The sequence below is a fragment of the Asterias amurensis genome, chromosome 8 (assembly GCF_032118995.1).
Source record: "Asterias amurensis chromosome 8, ASM3211899v1".
Lineage (NCBI taxonomy): Eukaryota > Metazoa > Echinodermata > Asteroidea > Forcipulatida > Asteriidae > Asterias > Asterias amurensis.
Genome location: NC_092655.1, coordinates 2,805,447 through 2,824,575, shown reverse-complemented (window position 1 = coordinate 2,824,575; position 19,129 = coordinate 2,805,447). Strand labels below are relative to the sequence as shown.

The 19,129-nt window shown below is 38.0% G+C and overlaps 1 protein-coding gene across 1 annotated transcript in view; it reads left to right on the top strand.

Annotated features, from left to right (window-relative positions):
• LOC139941073 (adipose-secreted signaling protein-like) overlaps window positions 1–19,129 on the top strand; it is a 46,085-nt gene that overhangs the window by 19,967 nt on the left and 6,989 nt on the right. The window contains exon 3 of the mRNA XM_071937495.1: window positions 10,325–10,453. Within this exon, the coding sequence (XP_071793596.1) occupies window positions 10,325–10,453 (129 nt within the window). The remainder of the gene's footprint in view (window positions 1–10,324; window positions 10,454–19,129) is intronic.

Sequence of the window (19,129 nt, the reverse complement as noted above, 5' to 3'; positions counted from 1 at the left end):
ATAATTATTACTACTTCGTGGTTTCCACAAAGTGACAAATCTACCCAAACACTCAGCTACTATTTTATAGAAAAGAAAGGAATTAGATCATAGTTTTGAGAATATTACATTTCAAATTCAACCTTCTTCAGAGACTGTTTTGACCCACATAAACTGCAAAACAACAATTATGAGGTTTGGAGACACTTGGAAAATAAGAGCTGCAGTGAATGCATCAGAATGTGTGCATAAACTCAGGGTTCTCCGTGGTCCGTCAAAATTCTCTGCAAATGGTGCAGCTGGCTCCATGTAGTTCAGTGTTGGGAAGCATCTCTTTTTTTTATATGAAATATGGATCGGTGTAAATAATTAGCTGACTCGAGAAATGACAAGCTGGGCCCACTTGCTGGTCAATAAATGATTCAAGGAAACCGGGTTCACTTAAATTTATGGTATCTGCTCAATTCATCACAGTGTGCTGGAAGGAGCGGTTTGCCAAGTATTTAAATTAGTCATGGCATACTGTTCAAGGGAAGATATATGTTTAGCCTACAGCAGCTTTCAATGGGTAGAAGCATTTTGAGGAACATGTCACTTCGAAGTAATGTGGTTATTTAGTTTTTTTTTGTTTTTATGCCCCAAAATTATGATCTGAGAAGCGTAACTGTCAGTTTTGTTCTCAGATCGTTTATTCCTAAAAGAGGTTATTCTTCCTGCATGGACATATTCATTCCGAATTTTTTGGCGATATCTCAAAAACACAACCACCTTTTGAAATGAAATTTTTAAGTTTGATTTTATGTGTCTACATTTATATAGGATTAAAACAAAAGAGTGGTTCAAAAAACCAGTGGTGTACTTTGCCTTTAATCGTCTTGTGATGACCACCTGGCAGTCAGGTGATATTGATTGTTGGACTTCCACTTATCAGGCAAGCAGCTGTCACCTGACGACGCCGCAGGTTTTCTGTTTTTCTTTACGCTGAATACAAATGAAGATAACCTCCTTTAAAGGCTCACTGTTAACAGGAAGATAAGACGTAGCAATTAGTACGCAACATATGGTTGTATTTCAATGTAGTCTGTTATTCATTCTTTGCATTTTATGGTTGATGTAGAGATTGACAATCGCGGTTGACAACCATATTTGTTTCAAGTTGATTGATGACTTCTCTGAGACTTAAGTCAAAATAGAGTGAGCATATAAATTACGAAAGAATAGAATTGGCCATTCCCTGGCATCTGAAAGCATTCAATTCTATGCAACAAGGTTTTTATACCCTTTCATTATTTTCTTGCAACTTTGATGACCAATTGAGCCCAAATGTTATTTTGTGCATAACTATGTCGGGATAGAGCAAGTGAGGATATCGGCACCTTGCCTTTAAACCCAGTGGTTTCAGCACACCTGCCATGCAATATTATAATGCCTGTTTATTTGTTTGTTTAGATGATCTTCCTGTCATGGTATCGCGCTAGACTCCCACAAGGAGATATGAACACCAAGCTGGTAACAGCCAGTCTCTCTCATACCATAGAGCTAGGCATTGCTCTAAACTCATACACACATTGATTGAACATCTATGATTATGAATTGCACAAATCAACCAATTACAACCAGTAACTAAACACGATACTTTTGCTCAGTCATTATTAATCAGGATCAGTGCATTGGAACAGACATCTTTGCTATTTGGAAAAGACCTTTCTCTTGCTAGAAAAAGAAAGGTTTGTCAGGTCTGAAGGGATTGTAATTAATGATAAATGTTATGGAAATTCCAGATTGGTTTTTTTTTTCCAACTTGGCATATGGTACAAGCCTTGAAGAGATTCTGATTGCCTATATATGTCCTCGTTACATGCACATCTTGAGAAATTAAATTGCTGTTAATTGTATTTGCTTGACTGCAACATATGCTGGCACAACACCCCGGCAAGCGTGCACATATCAGTAAATGTTAATCATTATCAGAAAGATTTATAATGGTGGTCATTTCCTTATTTTTTTATTTATTTTTTATTAAAACTCTTTTTTTTTTATGTAAATATTTTTTATAATAGCCAAGGAACAGTGTTGATAATATCGTTAAATTTTGCATCAGGAAATTCAGGCCTGAAATCTCATCTTTGAGAAGCAAAGGCCATTTCCATTTTTTGAAAACTTTTGGAGGGGCACCAAGGCCAAGACCTACGGACTATTCCAGGCCTGGATACTTGTTCTTATCACTGTGTTAAATGAGAAAAGTCACGTTGTGAAAGTTCCAGCTTTATCTGAGAAAAATGATAAAGATTACATATCATTCAACTTGTTCAAAGGAGTACTTCTAGTTTTATAAATCCCAAGTACCCCCAAAGTGCTTTGCACTCTAATATCGCACACCTGGAAAAATCGGTTTAAGCACTGGAGAGTTATCTCAAATTAATAGGAAAAAACACCTGTAATTAGTAGTTACCCAGTAGAGTGGCATGGCTTCCTGTAGTCATGTCCTATCTGATCTGAACTGGAGTCTTGAACTGTGAAACACGCGAAGATAACAAAAAACTACATTGACCTTATCCCACTCTCCTCAATTCAAAGTGGACCTTTGCTATTTGATGTTTGTTGTTAAAAAAAACGCTTTAAAAAAGGTAGCAGGTTCTCTTCTTCTCTGGTTTATTAATGATCATTTTTGCCGTCAAAATTGAACATCAACATTTAAACAAAAATCTTCAGCAGATTAATGCATGCAGCTTATTATCCCTTTCCAATACTTTGACTTCTTAATTGAGGCAATAAAAAGATGGAACTTATTATCAATTCTCTCTCTAGCTCATATTCGGTTATTGCAGGTAATGCGTGAAGGCTTTATAGCATTGCAATATCTCCTTTGGGTGTTATTTATTCTCATTCCATGCAAACGACATCAATGATTGACGACGCAGCTGAGTGGAATTACATACATGTCTCTTCCCATAAGTCCATTAGGGCATTAGCGGTCCTGTCCCAGGGTGGTCCTAGAAATGAACTCCCTTCAAGCCTCCCTGTCCAGTACAGTCGTTGTTAGATCATGCAGGCCTATGTGCCTCGTTTTTGAAAGGGCAACTGCACCAAGATAAACATTTTTTTTACGTGGTAAAGGACACCCTGTGAGGAAATTGTAAATCTTGACTGGAGCATTTCAAGGGCACCAAGGCAATGAGCAAGGGGCATGGAGGCAATCGCCTTCTTAACCTCTGTGAAGTATCAGGCCTTGATCACACATGCTACAAAGGCAGGGTACACGTTTGGTATAAAGGTCAGTATTCTCACTTGGTGTATCTCAACATGCATAACAAACCTGTGAAAATTTGGGCTCAATTGGCCATTGAAGTTGCAAGAAAACAATGAAATGAAAATATCCTTGGCTCCTGGTTTGATTGGCTGTATATTGGTCCACAGCACCTTGAACAATCTTCCACAGCAATCTTCAAGAACGGCCTGTAAAAGAAACCACTAGTTCTGTAGCATAATTATTATTACGATTTTATTTATTGCGTGATAAATACACATGTGGTGTACTAATGGGAAATCTTTGCTTTGGTGAGGAGAAAAACCAGAACGCAAATGATGCGAAGCAATTGTAGAACGGCCGTGAAATTACACAATGCAATCAGTTGAAAAAGGATATATCATTCCATAAAAGAGATTGGGAGAAATTCAATTACATGAATGAATGAATCCAACGTCACATCACTCACAAATTGTGCAGGCCTGTACATATTTGCTTCGTTTTTGAAAGGGCAAGTGCACCACGGCATTTTCTCCTTGGTAAAGTGCACCCTATGAGGAAAATGTAAATTTCTACTGGAGCATTTCAAGGGCACCAAAGCAATGACCAGGGCAAAGTATCAGGCCTGCCCAAGTTCATGGCGAAATGTGACTACAAATTTATCTGCTAACTAGCACAAACTATAACTAGGTATTTCATGTCCGTTGGTTGACAAGCAAAACTTACTTGTTCTCATCACATTTGAAAGCTTAAAGAAAGACTGTTGCCTGTTGCTGCACATAGAATTATGAACTGTAACCCAGTTACTGCACACCTACGCTAGCTTGCCGTCACATCACAAAGGGTGCTGTAATTTGGATATTGTGAAGTCATGGCCAGCGTGCACATTTACAGTAACTAGGTTAGAGTTTACAATTTCGTGAACAGCCATTACATGTAGGCCTGCTATGATCATGACGACTGTCCCTCTTTAAGTTTACAACTTGTTGGCGCCATAATTATTTTAAGAGATTCTTCTGAGACCCATTTGATACATTGCTTTTAAAATAAGTAAAATAATTAAATAAAAAGACTGCCATCTGCCATTTACAGTGATAACACACATAATAACAAATATAATTAAGGCATTAAAAATAAGCAGTCAATTTATCTAGGGATGCGTAAAGGGTTAAACTAGGACATTAGCTTAACCCTTAATGGACAATAGTGGCCACAAACGGCTTTTACCAAAATGCCAATGGCGGCCGCAAACGGCTTCGTATCAAAATGAGCAGCTGTGAACGGCTTGTACAAAAAAGCTGCCAACCATAGCAAATTTTGACCTACTTTGGCTTAAAGAACAGGTATCGGACCGAATTTACTTTTTCCATTTACCGGAATGTACAATTCTAAACCATGTATTTCTGTTACATACATTGTATTAATTTTTTCCTGAGTATAATGGAGCAAAATATTTCTAAGATTAGCAATGTGTAGGTGATGGTTATCAGAAATTAACAGTCTCTTTAAAGGGTTAAACATCACAGCTATAAATAAGAAGCAGAATTGTCCTACTTATTTGATTGAAACTCAAACTTTAATAAGGAAATGTGAGAAGAGACTGAAAAGCAACAATCAGTATTATGGAATTCCTTTTCTGTCATCCAACCTTCCATATCTATGTTTGGTCTCGTTAACACATTCCCTAATCTCCTACAAATGTCCCAGTCGGCAATACAACACCTCACCATGAAATGCAATTTGTATCTTGCCCTTCCCTAGCAATAATCAGAATCCTGTAAGTTTTATGGTTTAACAACTTATCATCCAACTCCTTATTCATATCAGAAGAAGGGAATAAAAAATGATCCCAACATCAGATAGAGTGGATTTTTATTTTTCCGAGAAGTGTTGTTATTGTTGCACCTTGATGATGCGGAGAGAGTATCAGGAGCTTGTTACTGAGTTACAAGCTACCCCTGGATGCAGGGATACAAAGGAGACGAGGGGGGAGGAGAGAAAAAAATAGGCCAAGATGAGAACGGGGAATATGAAATGAAGATTGTCCTCACTGCCGAGTGTGTTTTACATGCTTCACCAGAGGCTAGAAGCAAGAGTGTTGGGGAGGAGGATAAAAGGATGTTGCTAGGGTGGGTATCCAGTTCTGTTTGTCTGTCTCGAGCAAGAGTGCCAGCGAAGCTTTGTCTACACACTGTGTGGATCCTTTCGCCCTGCCTGATGGCAATCGACGATGGGGAAGGCAGCAATTAATGGTCAGGCAATGGCACGCTTGCTTTGCAGGTTGCCTAGCGTTTGCATCTATTTATTGGCTCGTTTCACCTGTGTGGCATCGATAATTTCTAGTCTTGTTAAATGCAAACAAGCATAAATTATGATTTAATTAATTTGTTCATTATGTTGATAATGTGAAATTAACCAAGCAAATTTGATGCACATTTCACATTGTTTGCATTGGCTCGTTTCCCCCTGTGTGGCACCGTCAATTCCTAGTGTTGTTGAGTGTAAACAAATTATGCATATCATGTGAAATCGTCGATGACGGGTTGTTCATTGTTCTTATTTGACTGAACAGAATTAAGGCTCTGTTTAAATTGGCGGCTACAGCTAACTTTCCACGCCATTTTTGCGTTGATGTGCTGAGCATTACCCTTAGCAACAGTCATAGCCGTAGTTGTAGCCGCCAATTTGGATACTATCTCACTAAGATTTTGTTAACGTTGAGTTCCCTGTATGCATCAACAGGAAAGAAACCTGATGAGAGATGTATGCATATGTTGCCTGGTTATTCCCCTTTAACATAAATTTTGAGATAATAAGATGGATTTGAATATAACAGCAAAATTATTTGAGTCTGAGCCTTCACTTGTGCACGGATGAAGATGTCAGCTTTTACATACAAATTTTGTGATATTTTTCTAATTGGTAACACATCCTGAGCCTTTAGAAGGGAAGGTATACATTTCGTTATCACTCCTAAAATAAATGGCAATAAATTTTAAAAATATCAGTTTGTGTCCCCCCCAAAATAAATCTAAGAAGCGTTACTGTCAGATATGTTTATTGCATTTATGGATTATTCTTCCTGTGTGGATATAACCGCTCCGGGTTTTTGACAATATCTCTAAAATGCTACCACCTTTTGAACTAAAATTTGCAAAAGCTGGTTGAAGTACTCAGAAAATGTATGTGTGCAAAGAGCTGAATAAATAAGAATGCAAAAGATGAAATGTCACAGTGTAAAGATGATACTTGCCAATTCTTTTAATGTAAACACCTCATCAACTTTGAGCGATGAATGTTTCATTCATTTCAAACCAGACACACTGGCTCTCTCTTGAAAAAAAAAACCTCTCTCATAAAAACGAACAAAAAACACACTGACAGCGGAAATGTAGAGACTTCCTCGTCGGGCATTCCAGATCTCGGGAAATGATAAATGAAATGCTGTATTTTAAGATGTCTATGGAATCCCTCCCTCGATAACTAATTAAAATAATTGTAGATATCAATCTTGGTAGGCGTTGTGGTTTCTTGTTTGTTATTGATGGTGGCGTTGCAGACGGCAGGTAACAGGAGGATGGTTCTTTTTGTTTGTTTTCTTGATGGCATAGTACTGTACTTTTAGTTTGTAAATCACATTTTATTTGAAGATGTGTTGTTTCAACAGTAATGGTTTTCCCGTTCTACAATAACCAGAATTTATAGAGGGGCTTGTGAAATGAGTCTCTGTTTTTGGGTAGTGTTTGTTCTGACGGAAAAAAAAACACTGCTCAAAAAGAGATATTCACATGGTGTTACCACAAACCTCCCTTAGTTAATCTTTAAGCTTATACCATCAGGTTTCATCATTTCTTCTCTGCACTTTCATGGCTTACTGTTTGTGGGAGGAGTGATGAGGCTTTTCCCAGGAGAGGTAATGAAGAGGATTAGTGTGCTGAACTCTGTAATTGCTTATGGAATTACCTACTTTAAACTATTCATTACAGTCATGGGATTTGGCGCAGTCTGCTTCTCAGACATTTTAGTTTTGAGTTGTCGCTAGAAGTAGAAAATAAGTAATGTCTTGTTTCCCCAGCATAATGAAACATTTGGGATTTGGTTATTAAAATGGAACTGTACTCAAAAGAGCTGTAATTAAATTGTACCCTGTTTTCGCTATTACAATTCACGTTATAAATTGGCAGCTAGAGCTCTTGCTTCGGCTTGTCATGGGTTGATGTATAGGACATCCTTACGGACATGAGATAGCAACAGTCGTAGTCGGAGTCAGATATGACCTAATTCAAGATGACCAGACATCAACCTGATTTCATGCATTCGAGGAGGAATTAACATAGACTAAGTCAGAATTTACGGCTAGAGCTATGGTTAAATTTCCAAGTCATCGTTCATTGAAGTATTGAATATTCTCAGCAACACCCTTAGCAACAGTCGTAGCCGTAGCTGTAGCCGCCAATTTGATATAGCCTATCCCTTGTTGACAGACAGACTCTTGCCACTTCAAGAGTGAAGTATCAAGCCTGTCCATGTATGAAGTAATGAATTAAAGACAGTGGACACTATTGGTAATTGTCAAAGATTAGTCTTCACAGTTGGTGTATCTCAACATATGCATAAAATAACAAACCTGTGAAAATTTGAGCTCAATCGGTCGTCGAAGTTGCGAGATAATAATGAAAGAAAAAACACCATTGTCACACGAAGTTGTGTGCTTTCTGACGCTTGATTTCGAGACCTCAAATTCTAAACTTGAGGTCGAAATCAAATTCGCGGAAAATTACTTCTTTCTCTAAAACTATGGCACTTCGGAGAGAGCTGTTTCTCACAATGTTTTATACTATCAACCTCTCCCCATTACTTGTAATCAAGAAAGGTTTTATGATGATTATTATTTTGAGTAATTACCAATAGTGTCCACTGCCTTTAAGTAATAACAATATTTCTCAACTTGAGGTTTGTAACTCCTGTTCAGAAGGCCATGGAGGTTCTGCACATATGTCGATCGTTCAACTGTTTTCGTTGGCGAACGAGCCTGTTTATAATCAAATGACGATTGCCATCTCTCTAGCATTGAGTGGGTTTTAATCTGATCATTTTTGTGAATGTTTCTGAGAAAGCCTCCGTCACACGACGGGCCGGATTGTTTTTCTGTCCTAATCATATTCATCTTACCGTAGCGGCAGCTGAAATATTGAGCTTTTCGTTTAATTTGCATTTCATCTTTTGTAGAAGGTGTGTTCCATCGGATGAAAATGAGATCCTCTTAAAAATGTTTTTTTCGTCTGTTGAGATAACAGAAATGCAGACACAGAGCTTTGGGGTGTTATGGCTGAGCAGTGGTTTAGTCATTGGAGTGTGGGTTCGAATCCAACTTGGATTTACTGTGCGGTGCTTTACTATAATTGCTTCTCGGACACGCCCCCATTGCCACAAAGCCGGGTTATCCCAAATACCAAAAATCAAAACTAAAGAAAACTGTTCCTCCAAGCACACCACAAAATTACAAATAAACACTGACTTTTGAATTAATGCGTTTTACGCTAACTTATTTATTTACAATTGAATATTTACACTTGGACCAACTTACCAAAGGAAAATAAAGTACGAATATATTATTAAATTACGATGTCGCAAATCAGTTCAACAATAATCTGTCAAAGTCTTGACGACTACTGCGTCCAAAAATTACTCTTCTGGCTTCCACCGCCCACTGCCTACAATATAAGTTCGTTTCAAGTTTACATCACCAATCCTTCTCGTCATTAGGTTCCGGGAGTCTCTCCCCGTCAGCCGGGTGTTCCGGGCGTAGCGACGTGTCTCCCCACGCACCCACCTCCACGGTACCCTCTCAAGGCCTATGTATCGTAATCTCTACTCCATACTGGGAGCCCTGAAATAAACCCAGAGGGTATGGGTACATGCAAGAGTTGATGTTGATATTTTGTTTGAAAAAGCATTTAGAGCGTCACGGCAGCTCCGACTGTATACAGAGTCTGTTTATCTCCTGGCATGTCACATCTGAGGCACGGTTAAACAAAAACTTAAAAGTGAGGTTTGCAATGACAGCATCATAAGAAATTTCTTTTGTCGGTAGTGGTGGTTCTGAGAAGAGCCGGTTGGCTGCTTAACATTTCCATCATTATTCTTTGACTGGAGAATGCTGGACACTGCTGTATAATATATCAACAATTGAAGAAGTAAAACAAGGAAAAAGAAAAGATTCATTTGGGAGCCACAGTGCTGACTGCTGACAGTGTAACAAGCTTTGATTTCCAGTTCCACTTGCGCAACTGTGTTTCTCCTGGGGTATTTGTACATGTACGGACATGGACATACAGCCTGTAATAAATGGATGTAAATGCCGTGGGAAAAAAACAATTGCCAAGATTGATCTTTTGAAATCAGTTGACAGCGACGAGAGAAGTGAAACGTGATAACTCTGAAGGAATCAAAATTGGATTGAGTTCATTTTTTGGTCAACTTGGAATTGGCAATTCCTCATTCAATCAAGTGCTCTCCACTATACTGCAGTACCTTAAAAAGGCTAAATATAAATTGAGCCATCATCAAGCAAAATGCTAGTGTTTTATTAGACTCTTGTAGTTCCCTGTGTGTAGCTGTGACTTGGCATTAAGGGAAGGCAATTTGTGCCCGACATTGTAGCATCAGTTAGGAATCTGAAGATGCACACAGAATAAGTACTTGTACAGAAATTGGATGCATCAAGTTAGTTTTACCAAGGGAAGCTGCATTAATGTTACATCATTTGTATTTTTATTATTATTGTTAAACAAAGGTGCTTGCTAAGTGAACCATAAAATAGTATGAAAGGGCAAGATCAACAGCTTCGGATTATAAAAGAAACATTGCATAGTAAAATATTTTGACATCAAAGTTTTGTGCACAATGAATGCAAATATTGAGCAGCAAATGATGATTTTTGAGTAGCAACTGTTACATTTTGTGGAGCATATTTTGCGGGGCTATGCAAAGTAAAAAAATTTGCTGTCTTTTTCCTTTTATCAGTCCTGTATAATATCTTTAACTACAATTAAGTTTATTAACAATGACTGTAATTCCTTTCTTGTTTTTCTATAGGTGAAGGACATGATATCATCCTAACGCTTATTCACCACAGGGATGGGGTCCTGTCCGAAGACTTGGAACTCGTCAGCCAGAGCGAACCTAGCAAAAAAGTCAAACTCGTCCTCCACTGCCGATTGATAAGTAAGTAGGACCATAGTCCATCAGGTCACTCATTTATCATTGTTCTTTGAGATTTATTTGATGACTTTTGTGCTCATCAGCCCAAATCCCAAACCTACTGCCGCAGAAATGTTGTTGTGGGTGCGCATTTGCAAGATATTGCTGCCATGGTTCATCAGAGCCCAATTTAATAGCTTTTCTTATTGCCGAATTCTACGCCTACGATCACCAACCACTTACCATAATCTTTGGCATACATGTATAAGCAGTGGCTTATATTTTGGTTTTGGCCCTAAGAAAAACTTCTGCGACCTAAACGCTATAGTGTTATAGACTCAGAACCAGCGTTTTACTTTTTGTTTAAAGAAAGATCTTTTTAAAAACCTCCAATCAAAGCAACACTCTTGCTCTTAAACAAAACAAAAAATTGGCAAAACATGGCCTGTTTGATGTGATCATTTTTATAAAAATTTTGTTGAAAATCCCAGCACATCTTTCAAGTGGAGGTGTCATGAAACTTGTCGCCCCATACCATGCTCGTCTCAATTGAGACTTTTGCTGGTGACCGCTTGTACCAATCTTCATGCAAGCTTTTCTTGGGCTTCACTGATGCTTTTCATCAAATCTAAGGATGTGCTGAAAAAGACTGGTGTATGTAACAAACATTTACACAGCAGTTGGTCACACTGTTGCTTCAGCGTTATTCAAACTTGACTCTTGATGCCTAGGATGAGGACACCCGCTTTTATTCATGCAGATATTTGATCCTGGGCTTCAACGGGTGTTTCAGTGGCTCAAGTGTCTGTGAGAGGTGGTCTTGAATGCTCAACATTCCCAATGTTGCTTCCTGGCTGTGGCTTGTGCATTCACCTCACGACTTTGGATCTAATAATGCCTTCATGCCAAATTTAAAACTTTCCCACAGTACAACTTGAAGTTCCACATTGCAAATAATTTGTAGCAAAATACAGGTACAAAAACATTTGTAGACTAAAAATCCAGAAAAGAGAAATGGGGTTCAAACAAATGTATATCTGAGAAACGTGTATTCCAATTACGGATTGTTCTTCCTACTGTGGACATACACACTCAAGATTTCGTTGAAATCTCAAAAATGCTAACACGCTTTGAATTGAAATTTTTACTGGTAAAGTTTCAGTAATTAGTTTTAGATTTATATAGGATTAAAACAATCAAATGGTTCCAATAACCAAAGGTACAATGTATACTTCACCATAAGACTGTCAGAGACTTGAAATTCTACAAACTCAATGTTTCAGTACAGAGCTCAGTGTACCTTTCAATTGAAAATTCTATTTTCCTTTCCAAGTTCACAGTGTACATGTTTTGAGCTTGTTCATAAATGTACAAAACAAATCAGAGCTTCCTGTTCCCTCTCCCCTTAAGGGGATACAAATCACACAAATATCACAACAGGATTTGCACCCTATGGTGCATTAGACATGTCTCACATTCATGCAGGCTGACACAACATTTGGCAAGAAATTGCGCATTATGGTATGCCGGAATCCTCCATGGGGATCTGCGGAAGCTACGAACATGAAAGTTACCCCTGCTTTATCGGGGGAGAAGGAGAGCGTTGTGTTGCCAATAAAAACACTCATCCAGTGTCACTGTGGCATGTAACGCAGCTCGGCGTCGAACATGACAAGGGGACCCTCTTAGATGGTGTTCGGGGATTCTTAAGTGATATGCAGCCATGGCAGCCTGTCGGTTGTTATTCTGAAAACTACTCCACAAAAGTAAAAAAATATATATATATATTCTTACTGTAGAAATATATCTGGGCTATGCAAGCGATTGGTCTGGAATTATTCACGCTTACAACTATTCAAGCAAAATTTCCCCAAATCTATGGGAAACATTTGAAGGGGTACTATGGCCAAGATCATGGGAAGCAGTAGCCGAGGCGTCCGTGGCCGCCGTTTAATTCCATGGCATGTAAAACAGACAACAAAACCATTGCATTCAATCAAATCCAATTAATTTTTTTCAGAGTCTGTAAACCTCCTGAATCGTTTTATCTGGGAGCTGAAGGGTCTAGAATAAAGGGAACCCAGACCTGCAAACCATTTTCAGGAATTCCCGCATCTGTACATTCTCATCCTTGGTGGTTGTGTTCTCTTTACTAGTATCGTCAGGCCATTGTGGACGATTCCTTGCCTTCAACGACTGAAAGGCTCAAACATATATCAGCGTGGAACATAATTTATAAACACAGAAAGCAAAGTCATTGGCTATTAACTAGAATGATGGAAGAGGCGTACAAACAGTCTCCTTAAAACAACAGAAAGATTTACCCCAAACTCCTCTCCATACAAAATGTCACTTGTGATTTGTTTACCACAGATTTAACTCCCCCACAGTCAAATACAAACTGACTGTGATGGGAACCGGTTTTCAAGCATCCTGGAATTATGACTGAAGTGTACCGACCAGACAAATTGTGGCTTATATCGCAGGTGTTCAAGTACAAACATGTTCAATGTAGCTTTGCTACAAGATCAATGTTTGCTGATTAAATTTCAGGAAACATTCCCCCCCCCTCCAAAAAAAGAAATAACAAAAATAAAAAAATAAAATGAAAAAATTGTGACACGAAACGCACTTAAAAGATCCAAAGCCAACAGACACTTTTTATAGACGCATGTTTTCTTTTTAAGCTGACAACTATGACAAGCCTTAATTACTGTTCACAGTCCATTCCCTTTCCGGGTTCCTGACATTTTGAGAAAAGAACCAGGGGGCTACGGGCTATCTATAGTTTTTTAACTTTCCTTCTCGAGTGTTTTCTGCTCAAACTGTCCCGGGGAATGTTTTTGTCTTCAGCTTGACATTTACAAAGCCGTTTGGTGTTTTTGTCATCTCTCTCTCTCCCACCACCCCCCCCCCCCCCCCAACAGTCTGAGGCAGTATTTGGAATGCGGGGGTGTAAAATCCATTGCAACAATACAATATGTACATGTGTTTGTTATTTTAAGATGGTGTTGATCTTTAAGGGGAGGGGTGCATTTGATAATAAATGTTATCCTCTTTTTATGAAATCCGATAACAAATTGTGCAGCAAAGAATCGCCAACAAAAGTTTTTAATTGTTTTTGTTTTAATTATTGCTGATGAAAAATCTCTAGTTTTGATTTTTTGAAAAAATTACCTGGTGCTGTGTTGGCGAAGCAGTCAAGTGTACTGGACTCAAACTCTGATGTTTCTTATTAAGCCATTAGCCCCTTGTGTTAGTGTAATGCACATATCGCTACGAGAAGGCGTTGCTAATATCATTATCATGGTAATATGTACTCTGCACCATCTGTGTTTGCTGAACCAGCTGGTTAGAAAAATACTCATTGCAGTTATTTGGAACCTAAATTTGGACTGATTATATTTTAAAATTAACATAACATGGATCTACCCTTTGTTATACAGCGCTTTGCACCATTAAGTCATGATAGGTTAATTAGACTATCATGCAAGAGATGAGATTTAGGCTGTGATTGCATGCAGCACATTCAAACAGCTGTTTTAATGTCGACTAGTTTCATCATTCGCAATCTTATGTACTCTCTCTCCGTGGGTTTCTCGTGTGGGGCACAGTCTACTCTATGCCAACAGTGCTTGAACCCAATAATGCCTTGAAACATGGAGCCTGGTCGACTGTCGACTCCCAGGAGAAAGGCCTGCACTGTGGTGAATCAATTCTGTGCCAGACATTGAAGTTTGCGTCAGTACTGCGAACTAAATTAGATCAACAATTCAGAGCATATTACTATAATCAGTGCGATTAATGAAAAAATCATTGAAACCTTTGATCTAGAAGAAATATATACACCCATTTATTCCATTATTCCACTTGTGTATTGCCTTACAGGTTAAGGCAGGGGTACGTACTAATCAAAGGAAGAAGCAATTAAAATCAAGGTCTGGTAACCTGACACTCACACCATACTCATACAGAAGTGACCACAGGAAATCACAAGTCTGGATTTCTGGATGATTCATATGACTTTATTATTTGGGATTGTTTCTCAAAGGGAACGTGTACCTTTGGTGTTCGGACAGTTTGATTGTTTTAATCCCATACAATAAAACTAGAGGTATCACTGAAAATTTTGAGCAGTTTATTCCGCGTAGGAGGAAAGATTTTTAGTAAGAATATTCAATCCGACAGATTTGGGGGGATAAAAACTGTTATCTTTTTCCATAACCACATTACTTCTAAGTGAAATGATTCCCAAAATGCTTTACTTCTCAATTGCAATTAATTTTCAGGAGTGGTTACCAAAAATATACCTTCCCTTGATAATTTCCAAGTACTTGTAAAGAAACAAATTGCAACATGGCATTGAATCACCAGTGACGAAGCTGTAGACTTTATCACGTTGCGCAGCCATATATATTTCTCTCCAATCTGGCCCAATGTAACTAAACTGAGGTTGGAAGACAAAATAGTCTGGGTTTTGGGGGTTTTTGTTTTGTTTTTTGTTTTTTATACTACAGCGCAATGAATATAAGCATTCATAATTGGTATTGGATAAAGGAAACATGACCAAGGTGTCACAAATTTGCAATGAATAATTTGCAACAGTTGGTTCAACTCCTGCAAAACATTTGCTGCACAAACAGCCATGTGACGTCAAAATTCGCTTTGATTTCTTATTCATAGGAAGTATGACCCGGGCTTAATCCCTGCGGTAGTGTGAGTAATGACAAGATTTGATGCAAAGTGCAAGGGTAGATTAAACCTGTACTGTTCAAATTCAAGAAGGTCACCCTGAAGTAAAAGGGAATCTCTCCTCAAGTTCTGTCAGATTGTATTTTCTTCCCCGTCTTTAAAAGCCCAAAGTACACGTATATCCCTTGCTCTATATGGTGTATCAAGGCACAGCCGCAATATCACTTTAATGTAAGAAAAAAGATTATTACGTGAACCTTAATTATGTGTATCAACGTCGTTGATATTGCATTATCACCAGGCGCCATTAAGTGAATTGGTCATGCTTGCATGGGCAGCAGACAAGTAAGTGAAACTGTATCCACATTAGCCATGGTGTAATGTGTTAACCCGATGTGGACTTCATTGCCTCTGATTTGATTTATGAAAACTTCTTTAAGCAAACAGGAGTTTCAGCAGATGTGGTTTGATTATCAAGACAATTTATTAAAAGCCTCATTTGGTTTTTATGCGGACACCAGCGTGTACTACTTTAGAAGGTTGAATGTGTTTTACTTTTTTATTTGATTAGACCCCCTTGCATCACTATAACCCAAACAGCGCCCTCACTGAGGTTAATGAAGACCTATCATTGGCTGAGGGTTGTGCGCGGCGCAAAGCTCATACATAAATCTGGGAACATGGTTGCCAACACTTTTGAGGAGACTTTTTGAGTTGAAAAACTTCAAGAAATAAATTGATATAGTGTGCTCTTTATTTCTGGCTATGGAAATTCTTTTTGTACTATATATCTCTGCACTGTAGTTTTAACATAGATTTATTACCAAGTACCTGTAGACAACCTAGACTAAAAACACAATTCTTTTGCAAATTGTTTGTAAAATCTCTCTTTCTTTTTCTTCCTTTCTAACACATTTTTTGTATCCCCTTTATCTATGTACTTTTGCTCAAGCCTTTTTCTGTCTTTTTGTTATTTTTGTGGCTTATTTTGGAGTTTTTCCCAGGTCGGTGTTTGAACTCTCAGCAAATTCTTTCCTGTTTTAGACCCAGGTAGGTTGTACGTTGATGTGTGTAGAATCTAGGTGTAGGTTCTTTATTGCTTATGCGTGTGGCATGCACTCTTGAATCTGCGACTAGAAATTTCTTGCAATTGGAGAAATTTAGGAGAAGAGTGACAAGCTATTAGTGTTCTTATTTTCAAGAAGTTTGTTCTTTTTGTCTTTTATATTCTTTTTTGTGTGTTTTAAGATAAAGATAAAGGACAACCTATTTTATGTGTAAATTCTTCTTTCCCTCTTTTTTTTTTTTTTTCTTTTCTTCCCGATAGCTTTCACCATGAAGCTACTTTGAAATTGGGCCCAAATTATTTTAAATGTTGCTGAGAATAACAAAAGTTGCACTTGTTTCTGTGGGAGGTGGCACAAATTTGCTCTTTGAAGCAGATGTTGTGTATGATTTTTTTTTATTTGATTACCCAGTGTTTTCGGCTATCTTTTTATTTTATTAATTTATAAATTTTTCAAATTGGTTTTGACAGAGCATATTTAAAGGGGAAAATGTTAAGTGTGTAGACTGTTTTTTTTTAACGTTATTGCACGGCTAGCTTAATCCATGTACTCTTACAGGGTATCTTAGGAGAACAGCCCGTACCTGAATTGTCTGTGCATATGCTTAAATGTAAAAATAAGAATATGCACTCTTTACAATTTGGTGTGCTTTTTCTTTCTACTTTGCATTGAAGTAAGCTTGCTGGTTTGGCTAGAGTTTGTAGTATTTCATAAAGTAATTTAGTCTACATGTACATTGTAACTGCAGCAATTTTGTTATAGAATTAAACTTGGCTGACGACATTACTATAATGTGAATGCTTTGTTGTTCAATTTTGTCATGAAATACGTCTGGTTGTTGAGACAGATGAGTTTACAATGATCATGACCTGTTTTGTTTTCTTTCCATAAAGCGCATGGCATCTGTTTTGTATATTTTAACTATTGTTGTATACTTTGTAAACATATTTACTAGAATTAAAACTGTTTGTGTTTGATCATGGAGCTACCCATGCTTTTATTTATCATAATTGATTTCGGAAATGTTCATTTATCCCATTCAACATTTCTATTTAAAAGCATGGTGTACTTTTAGTAACTTCCTTTTTTTAGATCTTTTAAAGTAAACACTATCAGGTTGCAGACAATGAATACAAATTACATACACTTTTAATGCGCTACCACTGGTAATGCATCATGCATTTCAAACAGTGTTCCTGCTTTTAGAATCACCATGGTGCCATAAAACAAAACAGCAGCTCCATTTAAGCAACCAGCATGCAACATACATTCCGTAAGATTGAACAGTCCAGAAAGGTTAGCTAAGGGCCCCTTCCTGATAGTGTGTGTGTTTCTAACCCATGCATCAGATTGAATCTGAAATTTGCTGTGTGGTTGTCCATTTTAACATGAAAGTTTAGAGTAATGTCGATGAAGGGTCATAATTGCCTTAGTTTTTAACACCAGCATTCAAAGTAAGGATAGTTTCACATTTTCCGAAGCCATGGTCAAGGTGTTGGAGAGTTGTTTTCATTACTTTCTAAGGCATAAGCTGTGCTGTTGTTTTTATTTATTATTTGCTTTTTAGGCTCGCAACCTGCCCGAGCTTTACAAGGCTGTACCTGAGAATAAAAGAAGTCCACATAATGTAGGGACTTGAATTACTACATGTAGGTGGACTTAAACATTTGAATTTGTGTGATTTAGAAACAGTACATGGTTTCATTTTGGTGAAAGGTTTACATCCACAGCAACAGCTGTCAAAGGGCGCCCTCAACTGATAATAAATGGAGAGGCATTCTGGCACTAGATAGATTATTTCAAATACTTGCTGCTGATTATAGATTTCCGTTCTTTGTGTGCAGCAGTATTGACTTATAACAGCAAACTTGCTGGAAAGGAGATGGGGCAAACAAGATGAATGTTGTGTTTGTAACTCAATCATCCACCAATCTGGAGATTTTTTCCGCAATCTCAAAGATTATGGCAGATATTCCTCCCAGGGGAGATTAGATGCAAATGGAGATTTATTCGATCTCTTCAAGGTATTTGTCAGTAGTTTCAGGTTGGATGGCTTCTGACTGGCAGCCCCCAACCATGATTATCACAAAATAGGGAGAGCGCCAATAAAGGGCCAGAAAGCTCAGTTGGTAGTGCTCTGGCACAGTAGTCTGGAGGTTGCCGGTTCAAGTCCCGCACTAGTCATTATTTCTTTATTTAAGCAAAAAAGAAATTCTTAAAAAAATTATTTTTGAAAAACATTATTGAGCATTTAAACAGCTCCCTGGGCTTTCTTGAAAGATTTGTGTGAAGAAAAAAAACAGAACACGTAATTTCCCCAGGTAAAAAAAATCCAGACCTCCCATCATTGACTGGCCATTACTTCTCACCTTCACACGTCGTTTCCCGGAGCGCTCTTGTTAAACAGTGGTCAACCAGAAAACAGCACGTATGGCTATTTCTGCAAAAAAGAAAGAAAAAAAAGTAGAGGATGCTTTTCCGTTTCCAACATCCGTCCTCGCAAGAGGAAGCTTGCTCGAGGGATATTCACTTCAATCATTCAGAAATTAAACACGGCTCGTAAATTGCATCCAATTCCCCTACATTCAGTTGTTTTTCTCCTCAAACATCTGTCACCTCGTGGCCGGCCTAAAGATTAATTCCTGCCAGGGCTGTGGTCCAGCGATAAAAAGCTTTTCAACAGCTTTTTTTCTTCTTCTTTCTTCCTCTGCTGCAAAGGGTTTGGCACTACTATTATACACTAAGGAGTTTGAAGAGAGCGGAATGCCTGATTAATGATAATGTCATCATTAAGTACATGTTTTGGATCTAAATTTAGCCTAAAACTGGCACATTAAGAATTCATGAATACACCCTTGCTCAGTATCGAGTACAGTTGTGAGATGTCAATGTACACCACATGTACATTACGTCGTCTAGAAAATTCAAAATGCAATCAAAA